At 47.1% G+C, this 27,098-nt stretch overlaps 1 protein-coding gene across 2 annotated transcripts in view; it reads right to left on the bottom strand.

The window, feature by feature from the left end:
• The window catches only part of LOC134957614 (dynein light chain Tctex-type protein 2B-like), a 119,422-nt gene that overhangs the window by 28,301 nt on the left and 64,023 nt on the right, over positions 1-27,098 (bottom strand). The window contains exons 1-2 of one of the 2 annotated variants that reach the window (XM_063939634.1): positions 11,695-11,844; positions 7,668-7,782 (exon numbers count right to left, since the gene is read on the bottom strand). In XM_063939634.1, the coding sequence (XP_063795704.1) occupies positions 7,668-7,769 (102 nt within the window). In that variant the 5' untranslated portion in view covers positions 7,770-7,782; positions 11,695-11,844. Of the gene's footprint in view, positions 1-7,667; positions 7,783-11,694; positions 11,845-27,098 lie in introns of those variants that run through there. The other variant, XM_063939635.1, reaches the window with a different exon arrangement.

Genomic DNA, 27,098 nt, shown 5'->3' with positions numbered 1-27,098 from the left:
CTCCCGGGTGGAGGTCACGTCTGCTGAGAAAGTCTGCTTCCCAGTTGTCCACTCCGGGAATGAACACTGCTGACAGTGCTAACACATGATTTTCCGCCCATCGGAGAATCCTTGTGGCTTCTGCCATCGCCATCCTGCTTCTTGTGCCGCCCTGTCGGTTTACATGAGCGACCGCCGTGATGTTGTCTGACTGGATCAGCACCGGCCGGTGTTGAAGCAGGGGTCTAGTCTGACTTAGGGCATTGTAAATGGCCCTTAGTTCCAGAATATTTATGTGTAGGGAAGTCTCCTGACTTTTCCATAGTCCTTGGAAGTTTCTTCCCTGTGTGACTGCCCCCAAGCCTCGAAGGCTGGCATCCGTGGTCACCAGGACCCAGTCCTGTATGCCGAATCTGCGGCCCCCTAGAAGATGAGCACTCTGCAGCCACCACAACAGCGACACCCTGGCCCTTGGAGACAGGGTTATCCGCCGATGCATCTGAAGATGCAACCCGGACCACTTGTCCAACAGATCCCACTGGAAGATCCTTGCATGGGACCTGGCGAATGGAATTTCTTCGTAAGAAGCTACCATCTTTCCCAGGGCTCGCGTGCATTGATGCACCGACACCTGTATTTGTATTAGGAGGTCTCTGACTAGAGACGACAACTCCTTGGACTTCTCCTCCGGGAGAAACCCTTTTTATCCTGTTCTGTGTCCAGAACCATACCCAGGAACAGTAGACGCGTCGTAGGAACCAGCTGCGACTTTGGAATATTCAGAATCCAGCCGTGCTGTTGTAGCACTTCCCGAGATAGTGCTACTCCGACGAACAACTGCTCCCTGGACCTCGCCTTTATAAGGAGATCGTCCAAGTACGGGATAATTATTTCGGCCATTACCTTGGTAAATACCCTCGGTGCCGGGGACAGACCAACGGCAACGTCTGGAATTGGTAATGACAATCCTGTACCACAATTTTGAGGTACTCCTGGTGAAGAGGGTAAATAGGGACATGCAGGTAAGCATCCTTGATGTCCAGTGATACCATGAAATTCTCCAGGCTTGCAATAATCGCCCTGAGCGATTCCATTTTGAACTTGAACCTTCGTATATAAGTGTTCAAGGATTTCAATTTTAGAATGGGTCTCACCGAACCGTCTGGTTTCGGTACCACAACATTTTAGAATAGTAACCCCGGCCTTGTTGAAGGAGGGGTACCTTGATTTCACCTGCTGGAAGTACAGCTTGTGAATTGCCGCCAGTACTACCTCCCTTTCTCCGAGGGCAGCAGGCAAGGCTGATGTGAGGTAACGGCGAGGGGGAGTCGCCTCGAACTCCAGCCTGTATCCCTGTGATACTACTTGCAGAACCTAGGGATCCACCTGTGGGCAAGCCCACTGGTCCTTGAAGTTCCCAAGACGCGCCCCCACCGCACCTGTCTCCACCTGTGGAGCCCCAGCGTCATGCGGTGGACTCAGAGGAAGCGGGGGAAGATTTTTGATCCTGGGAACTGGCTGTCTGGTGCAGCTTTTTCCTTCTTCCCTTGTCTCTGTGCAGAAAGGAAGCGCCTTTGACCCGCTTGCTTTTCTGAAGCCGAAAGGACTGTACCTAAAAATACGGTGCTTTCTTAGGCTGTGAGGAAACCTGAAGTAAAAAATTTCCTTCCCAGCTGTTGCTGTGGATACGAGGTCCCAGAGACCATCCCCAAACAATTCCTCACCCTTATAAGGCAGAATCTCCATGTGCCTTTTAAAGGCAGCATCACCTGTCCACTGCCGGGTCTCTAATACCCTCCTGGCAGAATGGACATTGCATTAATTCTGGATGCCAGCCGGCAAATATCCCTCTGTGCATCCTTCATATATAAGACGACGTCTTTAATATGCTCTATGTTAGCAAAATATTATCCCTGTCTAGGGTATTAATATTATCTGACAGGGTATCAGACCACGCTGCAGCAGCACTATGTATGCTGAGGCAAATGCAGGTCTCAGTATAGTACCTGAGTGTGTATATACAGACTTCAGGATAGCCTCCTGCTTTTTATCAGCAGGCTCCTTCAAAGTGGCCGTATCCCAAGACGGCAGTGCCACCTTTTTTGACAAACGTGTGAGCGCCTTATCCACCCTAGGGGATATCTCCCAACGTGACCTATCCTCTGGCGGGAAAGGGTACGCCAGCAGTAACTTTTTAGAAATTACCATTTTCTTATCGGGGGAACCCACGCTCTTTACACACTTCATTCACTCATCTGATGGGGGAACAAAACACTGGCTGCTTTTTCTCCCCAAACATAAAACCCCTTTTATGTGGTACATGGGTTCATGTCAGAAATGTGTAACACATTTTTCATTGCCGAGATCATGCAACGGATGTTCCTAGTGGATTGTGTATATGTCTCAACCTCGTCGACACTGGAGTCAGACTCCGTGCCGACATCTGTGTCTGCCATCTGAGGTAACGGGCGTTTTTCGAGCCCCTGATGGCCTTTGAGACGCCTGGGCAGGCGCGGGCTGAGAAGCCGGCTGTCCCACAGCTGTTACGTCATCCAGCCTTTTATGTAAGGACTTGACATTGTCGGTTAATACCTTCCACCTATCCATCCACTCTGGTGACGGCCCCACAGGGGGCGACATCCCATTTATCGGCCTCTGCTCCGCCTCCACGTAACCTTCCTCATCCAACATGTCGACACAGCCGTACCGACACACCGCACACACACAGGGAATGCTCTGACTGAGGACAGGACCGCACAAAGTCCTTTGGGGAGACAGAGAGAGAGTATGCCAGCACACACTAGAGCGCTATATAATGCAGGGATTAACACTATAACTGAGTGATTTTGCCCCCAATAGCTGCTTGTATACACATATTGCGCCTAAATTTAGTGCCCCCCCTCTCTTTTTAACCCTTTGAGCCTGAAAACTACAGGGGAGAGCCTGGGGAGCTGTCTTCCAGCTGCACTGTGAAGAAAAAATGGCGCCAGTGTGCTGAGGGAGATAGCCCCGCCCCTTTTTCGGCTGACTTTTCTCCGGCTTTTTTTATGGATTCTGGCAGGGGTAATTTATCACATATATAGCCCTGGGACTATATATTGTGATGACTTGCCAGCCAAGGTGTATTATATTGCCCTCAGGGCGCCCCCCCCCCCAGCGCCCTGCACCCATCAGTGACCGGAGTGTGAGGTGTGCATGAGGAGCAATGGCGCACAGCTGCAGTGCTGTGCGCTACCATGTTGAAGACAGAAGTCTTCTGCCGCCGATTTTCCGGAACACTTCTTGCTTCTGGCTCTGTAAGGGGGCCGGCGGCGCGGCTCCGGGACCGAACATCGAGGTCGGGTCCTGTGGTCGATCCCTCTGGAGCTAATGGTGTCCAGTAGCCTAAGAAGCCCAAGCTACCACCAGTTAGGTAGGTTCGCTTCTTCTCCCCTTAGTCCCTCGCTGCAGTGAGTCTGTTGCCAGCAGATCTCACTGTAAAATAAAAAACCTAAAATATACTTTCTTTCTAGGAGCTCAGGAGAGCCCCTAGTGTGCATCCAGCTCAGCCGGGCACAAGATTCTAACTGAGGTCTGGAGGAGGGTCATAGTGGGAGGAGCCAGTGCACACCAGGTAGTCCTAAAGCTTTCTTTAGTTGTGCCCAGTCTCCTGCGGAGCCACTATTCCCCATGGTCCTTACGGAGTCCCAGCATCCACTTAGGACGTCAGAGAAAATGCTCTGTTCCTGGACTTCCCTGGTAATGTATGATTGCCATCACCTGTGGTGAAATACCTTTCTTATCAATTACCTAGCTCACCACAGGTGATGGCAATCATACATTACCAGGAAAGTCCAGGAACAGAGCATTTTCTCCCTCATGGAGAGGGGCAGGTAGGCAAGTATGGTTGGGAGGTATGGTTTCACTTTGACCATCTTTGATTCAAAACATGTCAGTTACCTCCCTGGAAGCCGGATGAAAGGTTCATTTGTGTGCTCACACCCTGTGTACACGCTTATGCATTCCCTTAAGAGCATAGTCTATTTCTAATATTTCCAGCAGGATAACACCATGGGGTCTATTCATGAAGCAGTGAAAACAGTGGAGAAGTGATCCAGTGGAGAAGTTGCCCACAGCAACCAATCAGCTGCTCTGTATAATTTTATAGTATACAAATTATAAATGTTACATCAATGCTGATTGGTCGCCATGAGCAACTTCTCCAACGGTTCACTTCTCCACACATTTCACTGCTTCATGAATAGACTGGGGTCTATTCATGAAGCAGTGAAAAGTGTGGAGAAGTGAGCCAGTGGATAAGTTGCCTATGAAAACCAATCAGCATTGAAGTAACATTTATAATTTGCATAGTATACAATTGTACGGAGCAGCTGATTGGTTGCCATGGACAACTTCTCTACAGACTCACTTCTCCACTCTTTTCACTGCTTCATGAATAGACCCCCATGTCACAAAGCACGCATCATCACATATCATCTCAAGCTGGTTCTATAAACATGACAATGAGCTCAGTGTACTCCAATGGCCTCCACAGCCACCAGCTCTTAATATTAAGCAGCACCTTTGGGATGTGGTGGAACGGGAGATTTACATTATTAATATGCAGCTAACAAATCTGCTGTCACATCAATATGGAGCAAAATCTCTGAAGGAATGTTTCTGTGGTCCTACCCAGCACTAGAAAGTTGCACCTCACAAACCAGTCTATTCATGAAGCAGTGAAATGTGTGGAGAAGTGAACCGTTGGAGAAGTTGCTCATGGCAACCAATCGGCATTGATGTAACATTTATAATTTGCATACTATAAAATTATACAGAGCAGCTGATTGGTTGCTGGGGGCAACTTCTCCACTGGATCACTTCTCCACTGTTTTCACTGCTTCATGAATAGACCCCAAAGTGGTCATTCCCATGCACACACGTGTTGTTTCTGTTTAATAACAATTCCATATTGTAACTGAATATTTATTGAGAAACAAAGTAAAAATACATTTATAGATGTAGGTGTGGTGACTGGTTAATACTGTGTTCCTACGTGACACACAAATTGGATCAGACGCCAAAACCAAGTAAGTAATTAAGAATAAACAGCTCAATCGCTTGGAAACCATAAGTGAGTATAAGCAGCAGTGTCAGACTGAATTACAGTGTTACTACACATCATTAAAGGGCTAACGCAGGCATTCCCAACCACGGTCCTCAAGGCACACTAACAGTGCAGGTTTTAATAATATCCAGGCTTCAGCACAGATGACTTAATTAGTAGCTCAGTTATTTGATTTAACCATCTGTGCTGCAGCCTGGATATCACTAAAACCTGCACTGTTGGTGTGCCTTGAGGACCGCGTTTGGGAACGCCTGGGCTAACGTGTTATTTGACTTTGCTGCAGCATATTCAGTGAGTGAGAGCTGTATCTGTAACACTGCAGGGAGCCCAGTCTGATTACATTAGGAACAGTTTAAAAATGGATGTCACCCTATCACCAGCTTTAAATAGAGCCTCGCACTGACTGTGTAGCATTACTATACATCCGTAGTGCACTAGAAGGTGGTGTGCTTGTGAAGAGAGCATCTAATTGGACGATCGCCTGCCAAATTAGGTGTTATCGTTGTTTGCACACTTTTCATATATTTTACATTTTGCTTGGTGCCTCTGCTTGTACAGACATCTGGAAGTTCTTCTAGTGGCATTATTAAGGTAACAATAAACCTGGTTAAATGCCCCTTTTTAAAGAATATGTCACCTTTTTAGACTGATAAATGACAATCAGGCTACGGCATAGGGGGCACTGCGTCCAACGATGCAATATCCGCTCAGCACATGTGCAGCATAGAAAACATTGGAGCTGTACGTAAACCATCTCTCTGCAGATATTCCTGAATCCAGCCCTGTGCGTGTCTATCGTCTGATATTGGAGTGCCATACTCGTGTGATTTTTTTCTACACTTCTTCCTTTCTATGTAGAACGTCAAGTGGTCCCTAACTATGAGCATATGTGCCTTCTCCCCGGAACGGGCAAGAGGCTCCCAAAAATCGTGTAGCGCCCCCGGAAAGGTGGGGGCCGGGAGCCTCCAGCTGCTTGCATACCCCCACAGCCGCCAATAACTGAGTACAAGTAGGCGTTCTGTGTTTTTTTTTTTTGGCACTGTATAGCGAGGGCACGATGATGCAATTGTGCCGCTGCACCCTACACTGTCTCCCCCTTCCCAACAGCCCACCTTTGCACTGGTCATGCCCCCTATGCGCCGACCGGAAGTTGGCAAGTATGACTGTGAGCCTGATTCATGTTTGTAAGTAAAGCAAAAAAAGCAAGTAACTTTGCGTCTGGAACAAACCATGTTGTCATGCAACATGTGAGCAAATACATTTATATTTTCTCTGTGCAGGGTACATAGTGGCTGCTTTTGCATGTGGCACACAAATGTTAGGCAGCTTAATTTTTACACTGCAATTTAGATTTCAATTGGAATAAACCCCACCCAAATCTAACTCTCTCTGCACATGTTACATCGGACCCACCTGCAGTGCAACATGGTTTTGCCCAATTACTTGCTTTTTTGCGGCTCTTACAAACATGAATCAGGTCCTGTGTCCTATGTGCTTACATTGGTCTTTATTAAAGTATGTATTTCTATTATTTCTTCTTTTTTTGTGTGGGAAAATGAACCAAAAACCGCCAAATCATCAATATATAAATGTTATGTAAAAGTTGCCTACTCCCTCTTAAGAAAATCAATATATCTACTCTGATCTGACCAGCTACAATGTCATACGTACCAGTCAATACCCTCATCCAGGGCTGCCATGTACTGTTTAATACCTTTTAGTTATTGTTGAGATATTTGCAACCAGCTTTTAGCCAAGAGCTTCAAACTGAGGGCCTGATTAGCTGGTGGACACAGTTGCAGTCATGATTTCGCTTTTGTATGTAGTCCGACTGCAAATTTATGTACAAAGATGCCGACCAGCTGCTGCTCTAATCCGCCACTTTGCGCAAAAAGTTGCACCATAGATCACAGATCCGTCACATCATGGAACATCTGATCAGCCAAATGTCCATCAGAACATGGCCACCAGTACCACTGCAACTGCTGGCGATGACACGCCCGCATCTGAGCTCCCACACCCGGTGGTGTCACAAGGTGGGTGCGGCCCGCACCCGGGTGTCAACCACTGAAGGGTGACACCAAAATGACGTCTCCTGCTCAGTGACAGGAGCGGGGTGCTGCAGTGTAGCATTATGTGCAACACTCGGTTCCTGTCACTGTGTAGAAGTCGGCACAGCAACCACAGCACTCCCCGGGGACAACCCGCATCTCCCAAACCCTCGGACTGGAAAAAAATGGGGGTTAGGATGTGAAGCCATGCCCCGCCAGCAATGCCATGCCCCTTTTTGTAGCACCTCACCGGGTGTCACTGTGGTGACGCCTCTGGCCACACCCCTGTTACCTCCCAGGAATACCCACCGACATTTGCTCCCTCTGCATACAAATTTGCACTGCCTCTGCTGATACTAGCCACCGGGACACATGCACAGTACTGCAAACATCAGCCCTTGCGTCTGCCATCAACGATGAGTGCACATATGAATCAGGTGCTGAATGCACGTGCTGGTTACCATGGCAAAACATATTTGGATATTGCAGACATCAGTATTATAGAAGAACATACTGAGATGTGACCTTACTTCTTTTAGGGTTGCAGGGTTATTATCCCTGTTTGTCGCCCGAAAGGTGACCCGTGATAATTTTACTGCTCCAAGTCTCTTGCTTTGTTCCACGGTTTCCATAACTCCAGAGGGCCTGCATAGAAAAATGAGTAATGTTGCAGCTTGCATTTTAGTGTTTTGAATAATAAACTTTCTCTAAGGGAAATATGGTGGTAAAATAGTACGAGTGTAGAACAGCGCCTTAGGAAAATGCTCTGAGATAAATCACTTAAAATGTATTACAGGTTGAGTATCCCTTATCCAAAACGAGAAGGACCACAGTTACTCTGAACCCCCAGAATATAAAGGTACTAACAGTTGAAGATGCCAATAATAGTGAATATAAAACTAAAATGGACAAAACACAAAATATTCTATGAGGTCAGTTCAATTAGCCACGGGGAGGGTGAAGTGCAGTTACAATGGTGTAGAAATGCTGTCAACGGCAGCTGAATTCGCCCCCCTCGCAACCCAATCTGTGGCCTGGACTCACATTTTTTATACGCAGACCTATTGGCCTACAAGCAAAAAGCTTCAAAGCTACTGCAAAATGCAACATATAGCTGCACTTACGCGGTGAGCCGCCTCGCGGCTAATTTAATCAACTCCTATGCATCAACACTGCTTTAACACAGGCCTCAACACTATTTCAAAGGTGTCTGGACAGCTATGCGAAATAACAGCACAAGGGCTATAAAAGTATGAGTATAGCGGGTTACTTGCCATATGTATGCAACTGAGATCTCTGCATTACTATTATCATGTAGGATGTGTGATTTTTGCTTTTCCAATTTGGTGTGCTAGGGAAATTTGTTTGTTTTTCTATAGTCTAAATTAACCCCTCCCTTACATGCACCTCTGATGCACCAATAAATTAATTTGATCAACTCTGTATCACTGTTCTGAGAAGCATGGATGGGGTCAGTAGTCAGGAGGGTATGCTGTTCCTTGTAGTGCCATATTGGATGATCCTGGGGTGCCTCCAGGAGAACTGGCACTCAATTTGGAAATATATAAATAAATGACCCAGAGTAGATGCTATTATCATGTAGCATAGAACCACCAGAGCAGAGATGCCTTGCACTTGATGGTGGCTTACCATATGTTTGCAAAAGTATGCAACTAAGACCTCTGCATTGCTATTATATATATAGCTGGTCCTTTTTTTTTGTTTTTGTTTTTCTAATCATGCCAAGTGGTCATGTTATGCTGGGTAATGTGGTATCCTATGTCTGTATAGCATACCTCCCAACATTTTTAATCCCTAATTACAGACCTCCCGAAAAAGGGTGTGACCTATGCAAAAGGGGGCATGACTTTGCAGCAATGTTGCAATCACGAGCAACGCCCCCATTTTCCGTCACTCTGAGGGCATGCCCAGATCTTTGAACTGCTGGCATGCCCCCAGTCCCTCTGTTACCCATCTATTCACTGCAGAGCTGCTAGTGAAAGGATGCCTGCCAACTGCCCCCCCGGCACCCTCACCGCGGGACACTGCGGCCCGCGGGTGGGACAGCGGGACAGTCCCAAAAAATGGGACTGTCCAGCGAAAATCGGGACAGTTGAGAGGTATGGATATCATGGAATATACTTAGAGTATAATCATGTCCAGTGGTCAGATTATATTGGGTAATGTGTTATCCTATGTCTGTATGGCATGTAAACAGAGGTTTATTGCTATTAGTCCATTGGTTAGGTTATGTTTGGTAATCTGGTTTCCTATGTTTTTATAGCATGTAATAGAAGTGTATTACAACCATGTCCAGTAGGTCAGGTTATGTTGGGTACTAGATTGTCCTGTGTCTGTATAGCATGTACAGAAGTGTATTACAATCATACCCAGTAGTCAGGTTATGTTCAGTGCTGAAAGAAAGGTGGTACGGGGTGGTACAGAGTGATGATACGCAATACCACCAGCCCACCACTGGGGCATAATTTATAAGGGGCATTTTTGTGTTTGGAACTTAAAATGGTGTCAGTAGCATAACTGTGTGTGGCATAATATGTAATAAGCATTATGGTGTGTGGTATAATATGTAAGGCATTACGTGTGTGGCATAATGTGTACTGGGCATTACAGTGTGTGGCATAATGTGTAATGGGCATTACAGTGTGTGGCATAATGTGTAATGGGTGTGACGGTGTCTGGCATAATGTGTAATGGGCATTGTGGTGTGTGTAGTATAATGAGTAATGGGCATTACTGTGTGTGGCATAATGTGTAATGGACATTACGGCGTGTGGCATAATGTGTAACGGGCATTACGGTGTGTGGCATAATGTGGCCATGCCCTATTTTCATGTAGCCACTCCCCTAGTTTTGTGTGACCATGCCCACTCATGACACATGACCACGCCCATTTTAAAATATCAGAACCACTAAGAAAAAATTTCTACTTGCACCACTGGTTATGTTAGAGGTATAGGGTCATATGGCTATAAAAAGTGTAACAGAATATTGTTATGATTATATACTGTGGTCAGTCATGATTGGTAGACGTGATTTCCTCAGTTCGTATACTTTTCAAGTGATGTAGTGTGAGCAGTGACCTGTGTCAGTGTGTAACGTGTCATGCTTCTGCACATCAGAATACAGCCGTACCATAAGGCACCACAATGACAGAGCAATTCATAGTAAAATAATGGAAAGAGAGCACCAGTGATCAATAACAATACAGTAGCACAAAGCAATGTGCTTGCACTATAACAGAACAGTGTACAGTAGCAGAGGGCATTGTATACGCGGTTAGTCATCACAATGCCATATAAAAAGGCACACCGCATGTAAGTAACATGACCTGGCTCTTCTGGGACAGTAGTCAGAGCAACTCTCTCACTAGTTGCTATATTCCCATAGATAGTTTTGGGTGCATTTCAGGGACCTCATACAAGGGTGATCCATTTATAATTATGCACAATATACTGTATATGGGAATTCACATATTTATACATGCCATCTGCACCTAATTACCAGGAGCAGTTCACTGTCCATGTATTTGAATATGGTATCCGGACTCTGGGTCAACACCACTTAGGTCGACACCCATTGGTCGACAGTGAATAGGCCGACACTAGAAATAGGTCGACATCAACAAGGTCGACATGCAAAAAGGTTGACTTTTTTTGAACTTTTGAACGATCCACGTGGACTACGATTAGGAACGGTAACCAGTGCTGAGCGCAGCCGTAGCAGAGCGAGGCACCTTGCCCGAAGCATGGCGACCGAACACGGTGCACTAATTGGGGGTCCTGGTCACTTTACAAAGAAAACGACACCCCCAAAAAATTGAAAAACTCATGTTGACCCTTTTCATGTCGACCTAATGGCAGTGTCGACCTATTTCTAGTGTCGACCTAGCCACTGTCAACCAATAGGTGTCGACCTAATGGGTGTCGAACCTAGACACTGTCGACCCTGAGTCCCATACGCTTTGAATATTTATCTTATTCAAAATTTTCTCCACGGCTTTACTTGTTTAAAATATTAACCAATTGCTCAGTACAACTTCTGATGTTTTGAAGGCTGGATACAATTTTCAGTACATTACGTTTTGTTTCGTATAAGTATGAAAATTTGACATTAAGAAGAGTTATTTCATGATCATGTTATGTTAACAGTTGCAGCTGCCTAAGCAGGGCTGTTCTGTACTTGGAGTTGACGATGTCCTATTTACATGAATGAATACATCCTAAATGAGTAACTGTCCACCCATATACTTGCTCATATCCCTCTTTCTGACACTTCTTCCTCTACTATTTTTACTACAAAAGAGAGAGTGTAAGTAAAATCCAAGTATAAAAAAGAAAATAAACTAAATACAATCAATTGTTATCCATCTGAGCCCCTTGAACACTGTTGCCCTAGGCATGTGTCTAGTTTGCCTGTTTGGGTTATACAGCCTGGGTCCTATGTCTGCACACAACATACTGTATACTCTACACTCATCTGCTCAGCAGCAAAGTTTCCCTAGACATGAGTAAATATTCTGTGTTAAATATCTCTTACCACGCTGGCTGCGGATTGCCTTATTCTTCCACTTGTTGCCCTCACTAGTCAAAGACCTTTTACACCATGAGATCCTCAGTCTCTGGAGCTGCCTCCTGTTGGGACTGTGCAGAGCGGACGCCTCCTGTATAAGTGCAGTGTTTACACACAGGTTTCCAACGCTCTGACTTCTGCTATCAATTACACTATATTTTGTTGACTTTGTTCTACTGCAGGTTCTGCTAACATAACAACAGCACAGGCGTCTTGTGAACACGGATAAGGAACATGATTAATAGGATCCTGTAAGTAAGGGTCAACAGCTATTGGAGTATTATTAAGCTATTGAAGTATCAAGGGGTATCTGATTCCCTGGGACCTTACCAGGCAGTTCTTATCATACCCATTTCACATCTCCAATGCCGGATCCCAGCGCCGTAACTACGTGTGTGCCAGGTGTTCCTGGCACACAGCGCAGTTGCCCTGAGGGCGCACGGCCAGCGGCTTGTAATGAGTCAAATTGACTCATTATAAGCCACCTGTTCTGTGCTGTGTGCGCCCGTGCGCCGCGCTGGAGGAGAGCAGCAGTGCCGGAGGCAGGGGAGAAGGAGGAGGAGGGACGGGGACTGGAGCCGCAACAGCGCTATGTAATTGGTAGAGGCGCCACTACAGCTGTCCCCTCTCCTTCTGCATTGGCTGCCCGGCACTGCTGTGAATGCTGAGATGCGCTTCCCTCATCCCAGCATTCACAGCGGCGGCCAGCCAATGCGGAAGGAGAGGGGACTGCTGCAGCGGCGCCTCTACCAAGTACATAGCGCTGCTGCGGCTCCAGTCCCCCTCCCTCCTCCTCCTTCTCCCCTGCGGCTGCCCGAGATCTGCCAGCACGAGGAGCCTGACTGTCAGCGGGGAGAGATGGTAAGTATCTCTCTCTCTCTCTATTCTGTCTGCCACAATGTGTAAAAAGGGGGACTGGCTGCCGTAATGTGTAAAAAGGGGGACTGGCTGCCGTAATGTGTAAAAAGGGGGACGCTGTCTGCCGTAATGTGTAAAAAGGGGACGCTGTCTGCCGTAATGTGTAAAAAGGCACGCTGTCTGCCGTAATGTGTAAAAAGGGGGACTGTCTGCCATAATGTGTAAAAAGGCACGCTGTCTGCCGTAATGTGTAAAAAGGGGGACGCTGTCTGCCGTAATGTGTAAAAAGGGGGACGCTGTCTGCCGTAATGTGTAAAAAGGGGAACGCTGTCTGACGTAATGTGTAAAAAGGCATGCTGTCTGCCGTAATGTGTAAAAAGGGGGACGCTGTCTGCCGTAATGTGTAAAAATGGGAACGCTGTCTGACGTAATGTGTAAAAAGGCACGCTGTCTGCCGTAATGTGTAAAAGGGGGACTCAGTCTGCCGTAACCCGTTAGCAGATACAGTAAAAAGTGACAGGACCATTTTTGTAGTTTATTAAATTCTACCCACTGGAGGGGCAATCTAAATTTTGAACCGATTGTCTGTATTGGCACTATCGTTCACCCAACACCAGCCGCGCATCGGTAATGACGTCATTATGTCAACCCCCTGTTCATACCCTTAGGGAAGGTTTATTACCATTCTGATTACGTCGTTTTCCTATTTCCCACCTGAAGAATATTCTATGTTAAATTTCAGCTTCTTAACATATCGGGAAGTAAAATTAGTGATGAGTTCATCAGTGAGTAAGAGATACGGTAAAAAGTGACAGGACCATTTTTGTAGTTAATGAAATTCTACACACTGGAGGTGCAATCCAAATTTTGATCCAATTGTCCGTTTGGCCATTATCGTTCACGCAACGCAAGCCACGCATCGGTAATTATTGCATTATATTACATTTTTTAATTCTTCTTTATTGAGTCATCATACGTTAACAAATAGTTATTAAAATTCAAATGATGTAGTTTTCCTATTTCCTACCTGTAGAATACCTATGTTAAATTTCAGCTTCCCAACTTATCAGGAAGTAAGAGACTTAGGGGTATATTCAATAAGAGTCGGGTCCATTCCGACATGCAGTTGTCGGAATGGACCCGACAACCCCTATTCAAAAGAGCGTCCAAATCCGACTGTCGGATTTGGCTGCTCTCGTGTCTGACGTAATGTGTAAAAAAGGGGACGCTGTCTGCCGTAATGTGTAAAAAAGGGGACGCTGTCTGCCGTAATGTGTAAAAAAGGGGACGCTGTCTGCCGTAATGTGTAAAAAGGGGACGCTGCCTTCTGTAATGTGTAAAAAGGGGGACTGTCTGCCGTAATGTGTAAAAAGGCACGCTGTCTGCGTAATGTGTAAAAAGGGGGACGCTGTCTGCCGTAATGTGTAAAAAAGGGGACGCTGTCTGCCGTAATGTGTAAAAAGGGGACGCTGCCTTCTGTAATGTGTAAAAAGGGGGACTGTCTGCCGTAATGTGTAAAAAGGCACGCTGTCTGCCGTAATGTGTAAAAACGGGGACGCTGTCTGCCGTAATGTGTAAAAAGGGGACACTGTCTGCCGTAATGTGTAAAAAGGCACGCTGTCTGCCGTAATGTGTAAAAAGGGGGACGCTGTCTGCCGTAATATGTAAAAAGGGGACACTGTCTGCCGTAATGTGTAAAAAGGCAAGATGTCTGCCGTAATGTGTAAAAAGGCAAGATGTCTGCCGTAATGTGTAAAAAGGGGGACGCAGTCTGCCGTAACGTGTAAAAAGGGGGACGCTGTCTGGCGTAATGTGTAAAAAGGGGACGCTGTCTGCCTTAATGTGTAAAAAGGATTTGGCCGCTCTCGTGTCCTGTTCTGCTGCTGTCAGCAGCATGGGGAGCTGTCAGCGGCACCGGGGGAAGGAAGCTGTCAGCGGCGCCGGGGGTAGGAAGCTGTCAGTGGCGTCGGGAGGAGGTGATGTCTGCGGCGCCGGTGATGTCTGTGGCGCCAGGGGGGAGTGCAGCGGAGGAGATGGGGGAGGAGATGAGGAGATGGGGGGAGCAGCAGCTGCAGCAGCGTAACGGGAGGCTCACGGCAGCGTCCACCCGGCTCCAGCAAGCGGGACGTCGCTTGCTGGAGCCGGGTGGCCGCTGCCGCTGGGTCCCTGCTCTCCCCGCTGCTCCCTCCGTCTCCTGCTCTCAGCTCACTCATCACAATCCGACTTTTTTAAAGTCGGATTGAGATTGTCGGGAACGGGTCTAAAACCTGTCGGGTTTGGCCCCGCTTCCGACAATGCACGCTGATCGGCGGCTGAAGCCCGACTTGTTGGAATAAATGGGGCCATAATGAATAGGGGCCATAATGAATAGGTCGGAACCCCTTCCAACCTAAAACTGTCGGAAACTGCCGTCTTTCCGACAAGACGGCAGCTTCCGACAGTTATTGAATATACCCCTTAGGGTGACATATACTAAGCAGTGATAAAAGTGGAGAAGTGAGTCAGTGGAGAAGTTGCCCATGGCAACCAATCAGATACTCTGTATGCTTTTATACTATGCAAATTATAAATTTAACATCAATGCTGATTGGTTGCCATAGGCAACTTTTCCACTGGCTCACTTCTCCACTTTTATCACTGCTTAGTACATGTCCCCCTAAGTAGTGAGTCAGTGAGTGAGTGAGTGAGTGAGTGAGTGAGTGAGTGAGTGAGTGAGGGCTTTTGCATTTTTATATATAGATGTGCCTGATTTGACCATTTTTCCGTGTGGCCTTTGGTAACCTGTTTACTTCCTTATGCTAATTCGAGAATCCACTAGTCCGTTTACTTCCACAGCACAGTAAATAGACTTTTCACAGCATGTTCAAGGGGTACCTCAATTATGCACTGATTCATAAACAGCATGTACACAATCTCAGGCTCCCTGTCTCTAACCCACTGGCTCGCCCTCTATTCACCTGGCACTTTATAAATGTATGGCACAGGTGTGCCTGATTGCTGGGAGCACTTGCTCCAATACCTGGACCGGACCTACATGGATGGGATCTCATGTATGAAATTGCAGGGTATTTCTGTGTATCAACAGCAATACAATACTGTAATTTCCAACTGCCAGATAATCTTTGACACAACATTAAAGAGACAACCTGCTGTGTCCCAACACCTCCCTGGGCTTCCTCTTGGTCCAGTCCTAAACCCAGGTTGCCTTAGCCCAGGGCACCTGAACTGTTGTGTCCTGTCCTGCAAACACCCGAGGTGGCATCCGGACTTGACTGCCACATATCCTCCCCCTAAACTTCGAGCCTACGGGTGAAGCTGAGTACTTTTTTGGCGCACATACCTGCTCGCCAATCTCAACAGGCGTACCCCTTTTCGGGTCGGTCTCTCTCCGAGTCCTCCTCCCCCCTCTAGCTTCATCCCACAGAGCTATGCATCTTTTGAGGAGATTAACTTCCTTGAAAGGGCATCCGCATTGCCCTGTTATCCTTCTGCTCTGTGCTGGACCTTGAAGCGGTACGGCTGGAGGGCAAGGAACCACCGTGTTACCCAGGCGTTGGTCTCCTTATTCAGGCACATCCATTGGAGCGGAGCGTGATCTGTGATTAAGGTAAACTCCCGTCCCAGGAGATAGTACCTCAGAGTCTTCACTGCCCACTTGATAGCCAGGCATTCTTGCTCTACCGTGGCATATCGCTGTTCTCTAGGCAGTAGTTTCTTACTGAGGTAGAGGACTGGTTTCTCTTCCCCACCTACCTCCTGAGACAATACTGCACCGAGGCCTGTTCCTGAAGCATCCGTCTGCAGGATGAATCTTTTACCAAAGTCCAGGGCTATTAACACTGATGCTTTACACAGGGCACTTTTTAAATCCTTCCAGGCCTCATGTACCTAGAATGTCCACACAAGCTTGTTTCGGACTTTTTCAGGCAATCAGTGAGCGGGGCTGCTCTGGTGGCAAAGTTCGGGATAAACTTGCGGTAATATCCCACTAGGCCTAAAAAGGCCCTGAGTTGGATTTTCCTCTCAGGCCTTGGCCAGGCAGCAGCCTCTTCCACCTTATTGACCTGAGGTTTGATTTGGCCTTGGCCCACCACGTACCCCAAGTACTTGGCCTCTGACATACCTATCGCACACTTCTCTGGGATGGCCGTGGAGTCTTTAATACGGCTTCCACTTTGGCCAGATGAGACTCCCAGTCGTCGCTGAAGATAACAATGTCATCTAGGTACATGGCTGCGTACTTCCGGTGGGGCTGGAGTAGCTTATTCATAGCCCGCTGGAACGTGGTCGGGGCCCCGTGAAGACCAAATGGCAAGACTCGATGCTGAAACAGGCCATCTGGGGTGGAAAAAGCCGTTTTCGCCTTGGCAGCCTCGGTGAGGAGAATCTGCCAATAGCCTTTAGTAAGGTCAAGAGTGGTCAAGTATTGGCTTTTGGCCAGTTGCTCGATCATCTCATCAACACATGGCATGGGGTAGGTATCAAATTTAGATACTTGGTTCAACCTGCGGAAGTCGTTGCAGAACCACAGTGCTCCGGAAGGCTTGGGAACCAGCACTATGGGGTTATTCCACCCTCTGGTGGACTCTTCAATAACCCCCAGGCGTAACATTTCCTCCACTTTCTTGTGTACTGCGTCCCTCTTTGCCTCGGGTATCCGGTACGGCCACAGATTGACCACTACCCCCGGAGGAGTAACAATATCGTGCTCGATGATCTTAGTCCTCCCTGGAATCGCTGAAAAGACATCTAGATTTCTCCTGACAATGTCTTGAGCTTGACGCGTCTTGACCTCATCGAGAAATCTGTCAAGCAGGACCGCGCATGCCGATATCTTGGTCACTCTTGCAGTTTCTGTCTCTGAGCTTTCCTTCCAAGGCTTCAGCAGATTTATATGATAGATCTGTGTAAGCTTTCGCTTTCCTGGTTGGCTCACACGATAAGTCACTGGTCCCCACAGCCTCGAGCACTGTTTATGGCCCTTGCCAATGGGCATAAAGCTTGCCCTCCACTGTGGGTACCAGGACCAAGACCTTGTCTCCAGGGTTAAAACTCTGTTTCTCAGCTGGGACATCATAATGACAATTCTGTCTAGACTGGGCCTGAGTCATATGGTCCATGACCAACGGAGCTATCTGCTGGAACCGCACGTAGAGCTGGTGAACGAACTGTACTACATTTGGTTCCGGGGACATCTGTTGTTCCCATCCCTCCTTTAGGAGGTCCAGGATTCCCCAGGGCTGTCTGCCGTACAGCAGCTCAAAGGGGCTGAAGCCAGTAGAGGACTGGGGAACCTCTTGGATGGCAAACATCAGAAAAGGTAGGAGCTTGTCCCAATCCCTTTTGTCCTGGGCAACTGCCCTCCTGTGCATCTGCTTGAGTGTGAAGTTAAAATGCTCCACCAAGCCATCAGTCTGGGGATGATACACTGAGGTGCGAATCTTCTTAACCCCCAGCAGCCGATATAAGTCGCTCATCAGCCTGGACATGAAGGAGGTCCCCTGGTCAGTGAGGACCTCCTTGGGTATGACTAGGTGGGAGAAGATCAGCAATAGTTCTTTGGCAATGGTTGCTGTCTTCTTATTTCTTAAAGGGATGGCTTCAGGGTATCGTGTGGCATAATCAAGGAGGACTAAGATATACTGATGTGCCCTTGCTGATTTTTCTACTGGCCCCACAATATCCATCCCAATCCTTTTAAAGGGAACGGAAATTGCTGGAAGAGGGATGAGGGGAGCTCTGTATTGGGGCTTTGGTGCAGTACGCTGACACTCCTGACAGTACTTTGCTACCGACTCTCGGATTCCCAGCCAGAAAAACCACTGCTGTACCCTCTGCAGAGTTTTCTCCTCCCCCAAATGTCCTCCCCACAACTGCGAATGGGCAGCTTCAAGGACCAGAGGCTGATGGACCCATGGTACTATAAGCTGCTCAACTTTCTTGCCCCATTCTTCGACAACCCGATATAGTAAATCCTTCCCTACTATGAAATAAGTGTTGCCCTCCCCCTTGGTAAGGGCGAATACATTTTCCCATTATAAGTACAAATGTTCTGGAAAGCATTTGCGAGGTTCGGGTCTTCCTGCTGGTCTCGTCCGAAATCCTGAAGTGACATGACAGTTCTTAATGTCCTTTCGTCACTCGCCTCCTCCGGATCGGTTGTCTCTTCTGGCGTAGACGTACCGACCCCACACACACACTCGGTTCCCAAGGACTTACTCGACCTTTGAGCCTTGAAGCTGGGAGAGGAAGGCAGCTCCTCGATTTGAAATGCCAAGAGTTCTGATAGGCCAGGGAAATCTCGCCCCAGGATCAAAGGATAGGGTGAGTGCAGGGCAACGGCTGCCACCAGCTGGATTGTCTGCCCCCGATGTTGCACTGGAAACCGCACTCTGGGGTACTTGCGAGTGGCACCATGGACGCAGAGCACCTCAACCGCAGGTAAGACCTAGTCAGCGCCTTCAGGGACCGACCCCATGGAGATAATTGACAATTCACTCCCTGTATCGACAAGCGCCTGAATTGGCCGTGCTGCGATCTGGAGGGCACCAGGAATCGGAAGGGCACAGACGAACCCTTGCTTCCAACACAGCTGTAGGCTGGTTGCCCTGATTTCCCTGCTCCGCACTCCATAGGCTCAGGTTGTTTGGTACAGTCCTTTCGGATGTGGCCCTGTTCCCTGCACTCACAGCAGACGACTGGATTGGTCTGGCTCCCCCGTTTCTGGAGTTTGACGGGTTCGGGGTCTTGGGACTTGTCGAGTCTCTCGGTCTGAGGGCTTAGCCATTTTCTCCAGCCCAGCATATCTCTCCATTGCGGCGGCTAGGTCCTCCATATTTTGAGGGTCAGCCTGGAGAACCCACCTCTGCATGCCTTCCTTCTAAGACCCGCCCACAGTGGTCTATGGCTACAGTATCCACCACTTGGGCAGCCGTATTCCTTTCCGGCTGAAGCCAAGACTTCGCCATTTTTAGACGTTCAGCCAGCAGGATTTGAGAATTCTCTGTCGAAGTCCAACGCCAGTCCTGGAACCGCTGGGCTTTGCAGGCCTTGGTTACACCGATGCGACCCAGTATGGCAGCTTTAAGCTGCGAATAGGTGGATGCCTGGTCCGCCGGGAGGTCATGGTACATTTTTTGGGGATCCCCCGTCAAATATGGGTCCAGCTTATTCGCACAGCTATCCTCTGGCCATCCCAGGTGTGTGACCGTGTGCTCAAAGGTCCCCAGGTAGGCTTCTACATCGTCTGAGGGACACATCTTTTGCAACGGCCTAGGCTCCTTGTGATGCTGTCGCAGGAGACCCACTTCATCACGAATCAGGCACAGGGTTTCCTGCTGAGCTTGTTTGGAGAAGCTACATCCACAGCCACATTAGTTAGGGCCCTCAACAACTCCTCCATGGTGGACGGGACAGATGAACGATATATGAATCTTGCGTCCCTTAACATACACCACCAAACCACAGTTCAACAACAACAACAAAAAACACACAAAGGAAAAAAAATTACTTTTTTTTTAACTAATTGACACACACACCCTGGCTGGTTACTAACCTGACCAGAGGAAGTTTGCAGAGTCTGTGGAGGCTGTCACGGCTCCGGCGGCTCCTGCTGCCGCTGCGCTTGGTGCATCCAGCAGAGGGTCCCTGTTCAGGTGCCAATTTGTAACAAGCGACCTTCCACCAGACATGACGGTGACACAGTTGTATAAAAGAAAAGCAGTCCGTTTACTTACACAGCACAATAAACAGACTTTTCACAGCATGTTCAAGGGGTACCTCAATTAGGCACTGGTTCACAAGCAGCATGTACACATTCTCAGGCTCCCTGTCTCTAACCCACTGGCCCGCCCTCTATCGCCTGGCCACTTGTTGGCATCAGGAGCCCTAGCAAGCTTTATAAAAGTATGGCACAGGTGTGCCTGATTGCTGGGAGCGCTTGCTCCAATACCTGGACCGGACCTACATGGATGGGATCTTATGTATGAAATTGCAGGGTATTTCTGTGTATCAACAGCAATACAATACTATAATTTCCAACTGCCAGATAATCTTTGACACAACATTAAAGAGACAACCTGTGGGTCCCAACACCTCCCTGGGCTTCCTCTTGGTCCAGTCCTAAACCCAGGTTGCCTTAGCCCAGGGCACCTGAACTGTTGTGCCCTGTCCTGCAAACACCCGGGGTGGCATCCGGACTGGTCTGCCACAGGTATTAAATAGGCACTAACTCCAATAGTTAAATATGCTTCTTTATCTTTGCTGTCTCAACACCTCTTTGGCTATAACTAGGAAAATACAGTTTCTCATTTGCTCCAATACACTAGATTATAGACAGACAATAACCTTAACAAAACACACATATAATGAAATAGTACAGTGGATTATGACTCAGCAGACTGGCAAAATCCCAGGCTGATCAGACATTTACTTTAAAGTGAACACAAAGCAATTATGTTGGAGAATGCTCTTGCTAGGTGGTCACTGTCCTACAACATTCATGTACTTGTAATCCACAATAGGCAAAAGTAATAGGATTAGCATCTAATTGTGGTCTTTCTTGATTCCAGAGAACAGTAGCTTTGACTTTCCAGTGACAAAGCTCAATAAATACAGTTCCACTTTTAGTGGCACAGTTATCTTCCACACTAAACAGTATCAATAGCTCAGTCCCAAAGTTTATTTTAATCTTATAATTCTCAGACAAAATGGCTTCCTCTTTTTTTTTTTTTTATAATTCTTTATTTTTGCATGGTCAAACATAATGGTAAAACAGTACAGTGAGAGAGAGGGCCGACAGTCCGAAAACCATTGTCCAACAAGGACCACAATTTCAAAATGTAAAACATTGGCAATAAAATATCAAATATAGGGGGGAGGAGGGAAAGGGAGGAAGAAGGGGGGACGGGGGAAAGGGGGAAGACCACAACGTAGTCCCATATCCGTAGATACTGTAAGAGCTGCCAAACTAGGAAAGAAAGGAAGAAAGAATGAAGAAGAGGTAATAGCTGTCACCCATGGGCCAACGAATGGAGCTAAGGACTGGAGGGGGAAGGCGGTGATCTACGCTCCGCATGGAGCCAGGGAGTCCAGACCTGCTCTAAAGCGTGATCCCGATCATGTAGATAATACGTAATACGCTCCATAGATGCAATGTGCCAAATTTTGGCTTTAAGAGAGGAGAGCGAGGGGGGAGAAGGGTTATTCCAGTTGAGAGCAATCAGCGATTTTGCTGCGGTTAGAATATGTGTAGTCAATTTTTTGGAGAATTTATCAAGGATTGGGGGAGGATAACATAGCAGAAAGGTCCAGGGATCTTTCGACATAGGAGATTCCAGAAGGGAATTCAGGAGGGAGTGGACCAGGTTCCAGAAGGGAACAGTGACCGGGCAGGTCCACCATATATGAAGCATATTGCCTCTACATCCACAATTCCTCCAACAATTTGGGGAGGAAGATGGGAAGAGTTTACTGAGTCGATCAGGAGTATAGTACCAACGATAGTAAACCTTGTATGCCGTCTCTTTGAAAGCAGTTGCAATAGAGCTCCTAGCTATCCCCAGTCTCATGTCCTCCCAGTCCTCATTATCCGGGGGCGGTCCAAGATCACGTTCCCAAGCGAGTTCATGGGATCTGGTAGAGGGAAGGGTAGAGTCTAGCAGGAGAGAATAAAGTTGGGATATCAAGCCTTTGGAGAGGGGGGAGTTTTTACATATATTTTCAAAGGAGGTGAGGTCGCGGAATAAAGCGGAGGAGGGGAGGGAATTTAAAAAGTGGCGGATTTGTAGGAATTGGAAGGGATTAAGTGTATGCGAAAGGACCCTCTGTTGAAGATCAGGTAGGGACAACCATTGGCCCCGATCAGCAAAATCAACTGGGAATTTGAAGCCCAACTGTGACCATGTACGGAACCTCGTAATCGAAAGTCCAGGAGGAAACAGAGGGTTCTGCCAAATAGGGGTCAAGGGTGAGGGAGTGGAGGTGAGGTTTAACTTCACAGAGTGAGAGTCCCAAACTTTTTTTTTTTTGTATAATCTGTTTTTATTGAAACGAATACAGACTTATACCAGCTTGTAAACATATCTGAACATCAATCATCAGCAAAATAGAGTGGCAAGTTAAGCCTGTACAGATTAATAGCCGAGTATTCAATATAGTTATAGTCTATATTAACATTTTGAACTAAGAAGCATGATAAAGCATAAGTATATAACAAGAAAAAGCAAACAACAGAAAAGTGAGGTGACTGAACCGAGTATGTTGAGAAAAGAAGAGTAAAATATGTGTAATGAATTGGGAATTGAGCATATTGATCCGGGGCCTTTGACAGACTGAACCATGGAGTGTATCTCGCCACCCGCTTCACTTTGCAGAGGAAATGTAAGACTTATACGACTCAGATGTCTTGTATTCTATCCAAGGCCACCACATAGCAGTAAATTCCGAACGTCTATCTGCAGCGCTCAATAAAACATCTTCCATATTCATGTAATAGTCTAGCCTGGAGAACCAGGTATACCTTGTAGGAGGACTAACAGATTTCCACATTGTGGGGATTATTGCCCGTGCAGCATTGCCAAGGTGTCGTAGTAAAGATACCTTGTAAGTAGAGATTGGGGTAGTGGAGTGGTTCAGTAACCAAAAGGCCGGGTCAGATGGGACAGAAGTATGTAGAATATCACCAGAAATAGAAATTACATCATCCCAGAAACTTTTAATAAGGGGGCAGGTCCACCAGATGTGTAGTAGAGAACCTAGGTCCCCATGACATCTCCAGCAGGTAGGTGAGATGGATGGGGAAATGACGTGTAAGAGAGTGGGATGTCTGTACCATCTCATCAGGATCTTGTATTGCGTTTCTCTGACCTGTATACAAATGGAGCTCTTGTGGGCTTTGAGAAAGACAGATTCCCATTCCCTGTCTGAGAGTGAAATGTTCAAATCCCTCTCCCATTTTTGGGTGAAAAGGGGAGGGGTCGGGGAGTCGGACGTACATAGGAGCTTGTACAGGGAGGACACAGTATGTAAGGGATTCATGGGGGCCACACACATTTTTTCAAACGCGGTCAGCTCTCTTGACGCCTGACGGTACCTATTATCTGTGTGTAGAAAGTGTCGGACCTGCAGGAACTTCCAGAAGTCCGTCTGTGGAATCTCCCACCTCTCTCGTATCTCCGAGAACTGTTTAACCCCAGACGGGTGAACTAGCTGACCCACTCTAAAGAGTCCCTCTAACGCCCAGTTTTGATAATATCCCAGTGAGAGGCCAGGTGGGAAAGTCGGGTTGCTCAGAAAGGAGGTGAGGGGGCCAAAAACAGAGGAGATGCACGATCTACGTCGTGTCCCCTTCCAAAAAGAAAGTGTAGGAGAAATAGTCGGGTGAGGGTGTGGCAGTTTGGGCAAGGTCGGGAGCCAAGGGAAGATTTCTGGGAACAATTGTAAGCATAGACCTTCTAAGACCACCCATTGTTTAATCTCCCGGCTCCTGGTCCAATCTAAGACTCTGTTTAAGAGGATTGCTTGGTAATAAATTTTAATATCTGGGAGCAGGAACCCACCTTTTTGAGGTGATCGAGTCAGGATGGATCTACTAATCCTAGGTCTCTTACGACGCCAAATAAATTGCTGGATCAAAGATCTCACAGTCCGGAACCAGGAGTCAGGGATCTGAATTGGCAAGGTCTGAAGGAGATAGAGCAGTTTGGGTAACGTGTTCATCTTTACGACGTTGATTCTACCTAGCCAAGAGAGATTGCGGTATTGCCATCTGCAATAGTCATTTCTAATAGCCTGGAGAATAGGGTGGAAGTTCAAGGACAATAGACGTGAGGGGTCGCTAGCCAGCTGAACTCCCAGGTATGTGATGTGGGAGTCCCTCCATTGAAAGGGGAATGTGGCTTTCAAACCAGTTAAGACCGAGTGGGGGGTTGAGATATGAAGGGCATAGGATTTAGATGTGTTGATTTTAAAACCTGACAGTGAGCTGAAAATGTCCAATTCACTCATCAGGTTAGGAAGTGAGAGCGCGGGGTTTGTGACCATCGTCAGCAGATCGTCTGCAAATAGAGCAAGTTTATAGTCTATATCACCTATTTGTAGCCCCTTAATCTTGTCATTTGCTCTAATAGCCCTGGCCAGGGCTTCAATACAAAGAACAAAAATCAGGGGGGACAAGGGGCAGCCCTGTCTCGTTCCATTACTGATAGGAAAGTTGTCAGAGAGGGTCCCGTTAACCCGTACCTTAGCCGATGGTTGTGTATAGAGTGATAGTATTCTATGGAGGGCTCGCGGGCCCAACCCAATATGCTCCAGCACCGCCCTCATGAAATCCCAATTCACCCTGTCGAAAGCCTTTTCGGCGTCTGTAGACAACAACACAGTGGATGTCTTGCTGCTAGAGGCCAGATGGATGAGATTCAGGAGTTTAGTCGTATTATCTTTAGCTTCACGGCCGGGGACAAAGCCCACCTGGTCGTTATGGACGAGCGACGGGAGAAATTCGTTCAACCTAAGAGCCATTAATTTCGCAAAGAATTTGAGATCTAGGTTAAGCAGGGAAATTGGCCTGTAACTGGAGCATACTGAGGGGTCCTTTCCTTGTTTAGGGATCACCGTAATGTGGGCCTCAAGCGATTGTCTGGTGAAGTGGGTTTCAGCGGAGATAGAGTTAAAGGCCCGCAGTAATTTAGGAGCGAGAACCTCTTTAAATATCTTATAGTAGGTGGCTGTGAAGCCATCTGGGCCCGGACTTTTACGTAGGGGAGCTGTAGAGATAACGTGTTCCACCTCAGTCAAAGTGAAAGGTGCTTCTAGGGATTCCCGGTCAGACATTGACAGCTGAGGGAATGCCACATCTGCTAAATATTTCCTGGACCTCAACATATTTGAAAGGGGGTCGTGGGCCTGGGAAGGGTCACCTAGGTTATATAGAGTATTATAATAATTTTTAAAGCATGCTGCTATCTCCGGAGATTTAAAGCATACGGAGCCCGTATTGTTTTTCATTGAAGGAATAAAGGAGGCCATTCTCTGGGATCTAAGTGCCTGGGCTAATAGACGACCTGGCTTATTCCCCCACTTATAATATTTGCTATTACATTTACGCAAGGAGGCTTTGGTTTTATTATTAAGGGTTGATCGGAGTTGTGCCCGGGCTGCAGACAGCTCCACCAGATCCGATGGGGTCAGGGAGGATTTGTGGCGGGACTCTAAGGAATGAATTTTATGTAGTAGTGTGGTGACTAAAGCCTGACTGTTCCTCTTCACAAATGAGCCTAATTGGATCAGTTTACCCCGTACAACACATTTGTGGGCCTCCCAGATCATAATGTCGGATAGTTCCCCTGTATCATTAATGTCAAAATAATCAGACAATGCTTTATCCAGTTCCGATTTGCAATATGCATCATACAAAAGGGATTCATTAAGACGCCAGGTCCAAGGACCAGGGGTTCGAGAGGGGGCCGATAGGGACAAGAATACTGGGGCATGATCTGACCATGTAATGGAGCCAATAGAGGCGTCTACTATTAGGGGGAGGTGTTTATGGCTTAAGAACAAATAGTCTAGGCGTGAGTAAACCTGATGTGGGTGTGAGAAAAAAGAGAAGTCTCTGTCAGTGGGATGTGTAACCCGCCAAGAGTCAGCCAATTGATATTCGTGGAAAACCTTCCTAACCTGTCTATGTTTGTGTTCAGAGAATTTAGGGGCTGGCGGGGAGGTGTCGATGGAGGGGTCCATGGACCAGTTTAGGTCGCCTCCCAGAACCACTATACCCAGCATAAGGGCTTCAAGTCGGGGAAGGTGGGATCGAAAAAAGGATAGTTGTCCTTGATTTGGAGCATAGAGGGCTATGAGGGTGTATGCCTGGGAAAATATATTGCATTGGACTACAAGTAATCTCCCTGGAACTAGTTTATGTACAGAGACATTAGACACTTGGAGGGCTTTGGAAAAAATTATAGCGACCCCCTTAGATTTACTGTCAGGATTGTTGGAATAAAAAGCAAGGGGGAAACTCCGATTTACTAAGGAAGGCCCACGAGCAGAGATCTTAAAATGTGTCTCCTGAATCAGAGCCACATCTACTCTGTCAGATCGTAGCGTCCGAAGTAAATGGGACCGTTTCTCGGGGGTATTAAGCCCTTTTGCATTAATTGAGGTAAATTTAAGTATACTTGGGAGAGACATCACATTGTATTATAACACAAAGAAGCATAGTACTCGGACAGTTCACCAAAGAAAAAAAGAAAAAAACAGTAAGGAGAAGAAGAGTGGAAAAAAGAGCAAGTCACAGAAAATAGAAACATCATAAACATAGAAACATCCGCAATGGGGAAGCAGGTAGGTATGTTAACCAGCATCCCCATGAGGCACAGTGGCCGTATGCGGGACTGGGGTAAGGGAGTCACCCCTATAGGCACCATTTTTTAGCATAAACATCGTAATAAAACAATACTAACTAAGTGAGGTTTATAATTATCACTAGTATTAACCAGCGGGAACAATTAACT

The sequence above is a fragment of the Pseudophryne corroboree genome, chromosome 9, assembly GCF_028390025.1.
Source record: "Pseudophryne corroboree isolate aPseCor3 chromosome 9, aPseCor3.hap2, whole genome shotgun sequence".
Lineage (NCBI taxonomy): Eukaryota > Metazoa > Chordata > Amphibia > Anura > Myobatrachidae > Pseudophryne > Pseudophryne corroboree.
This window is presented reverse-complemented; position numbering and strand designations above follow the sequence as displayed.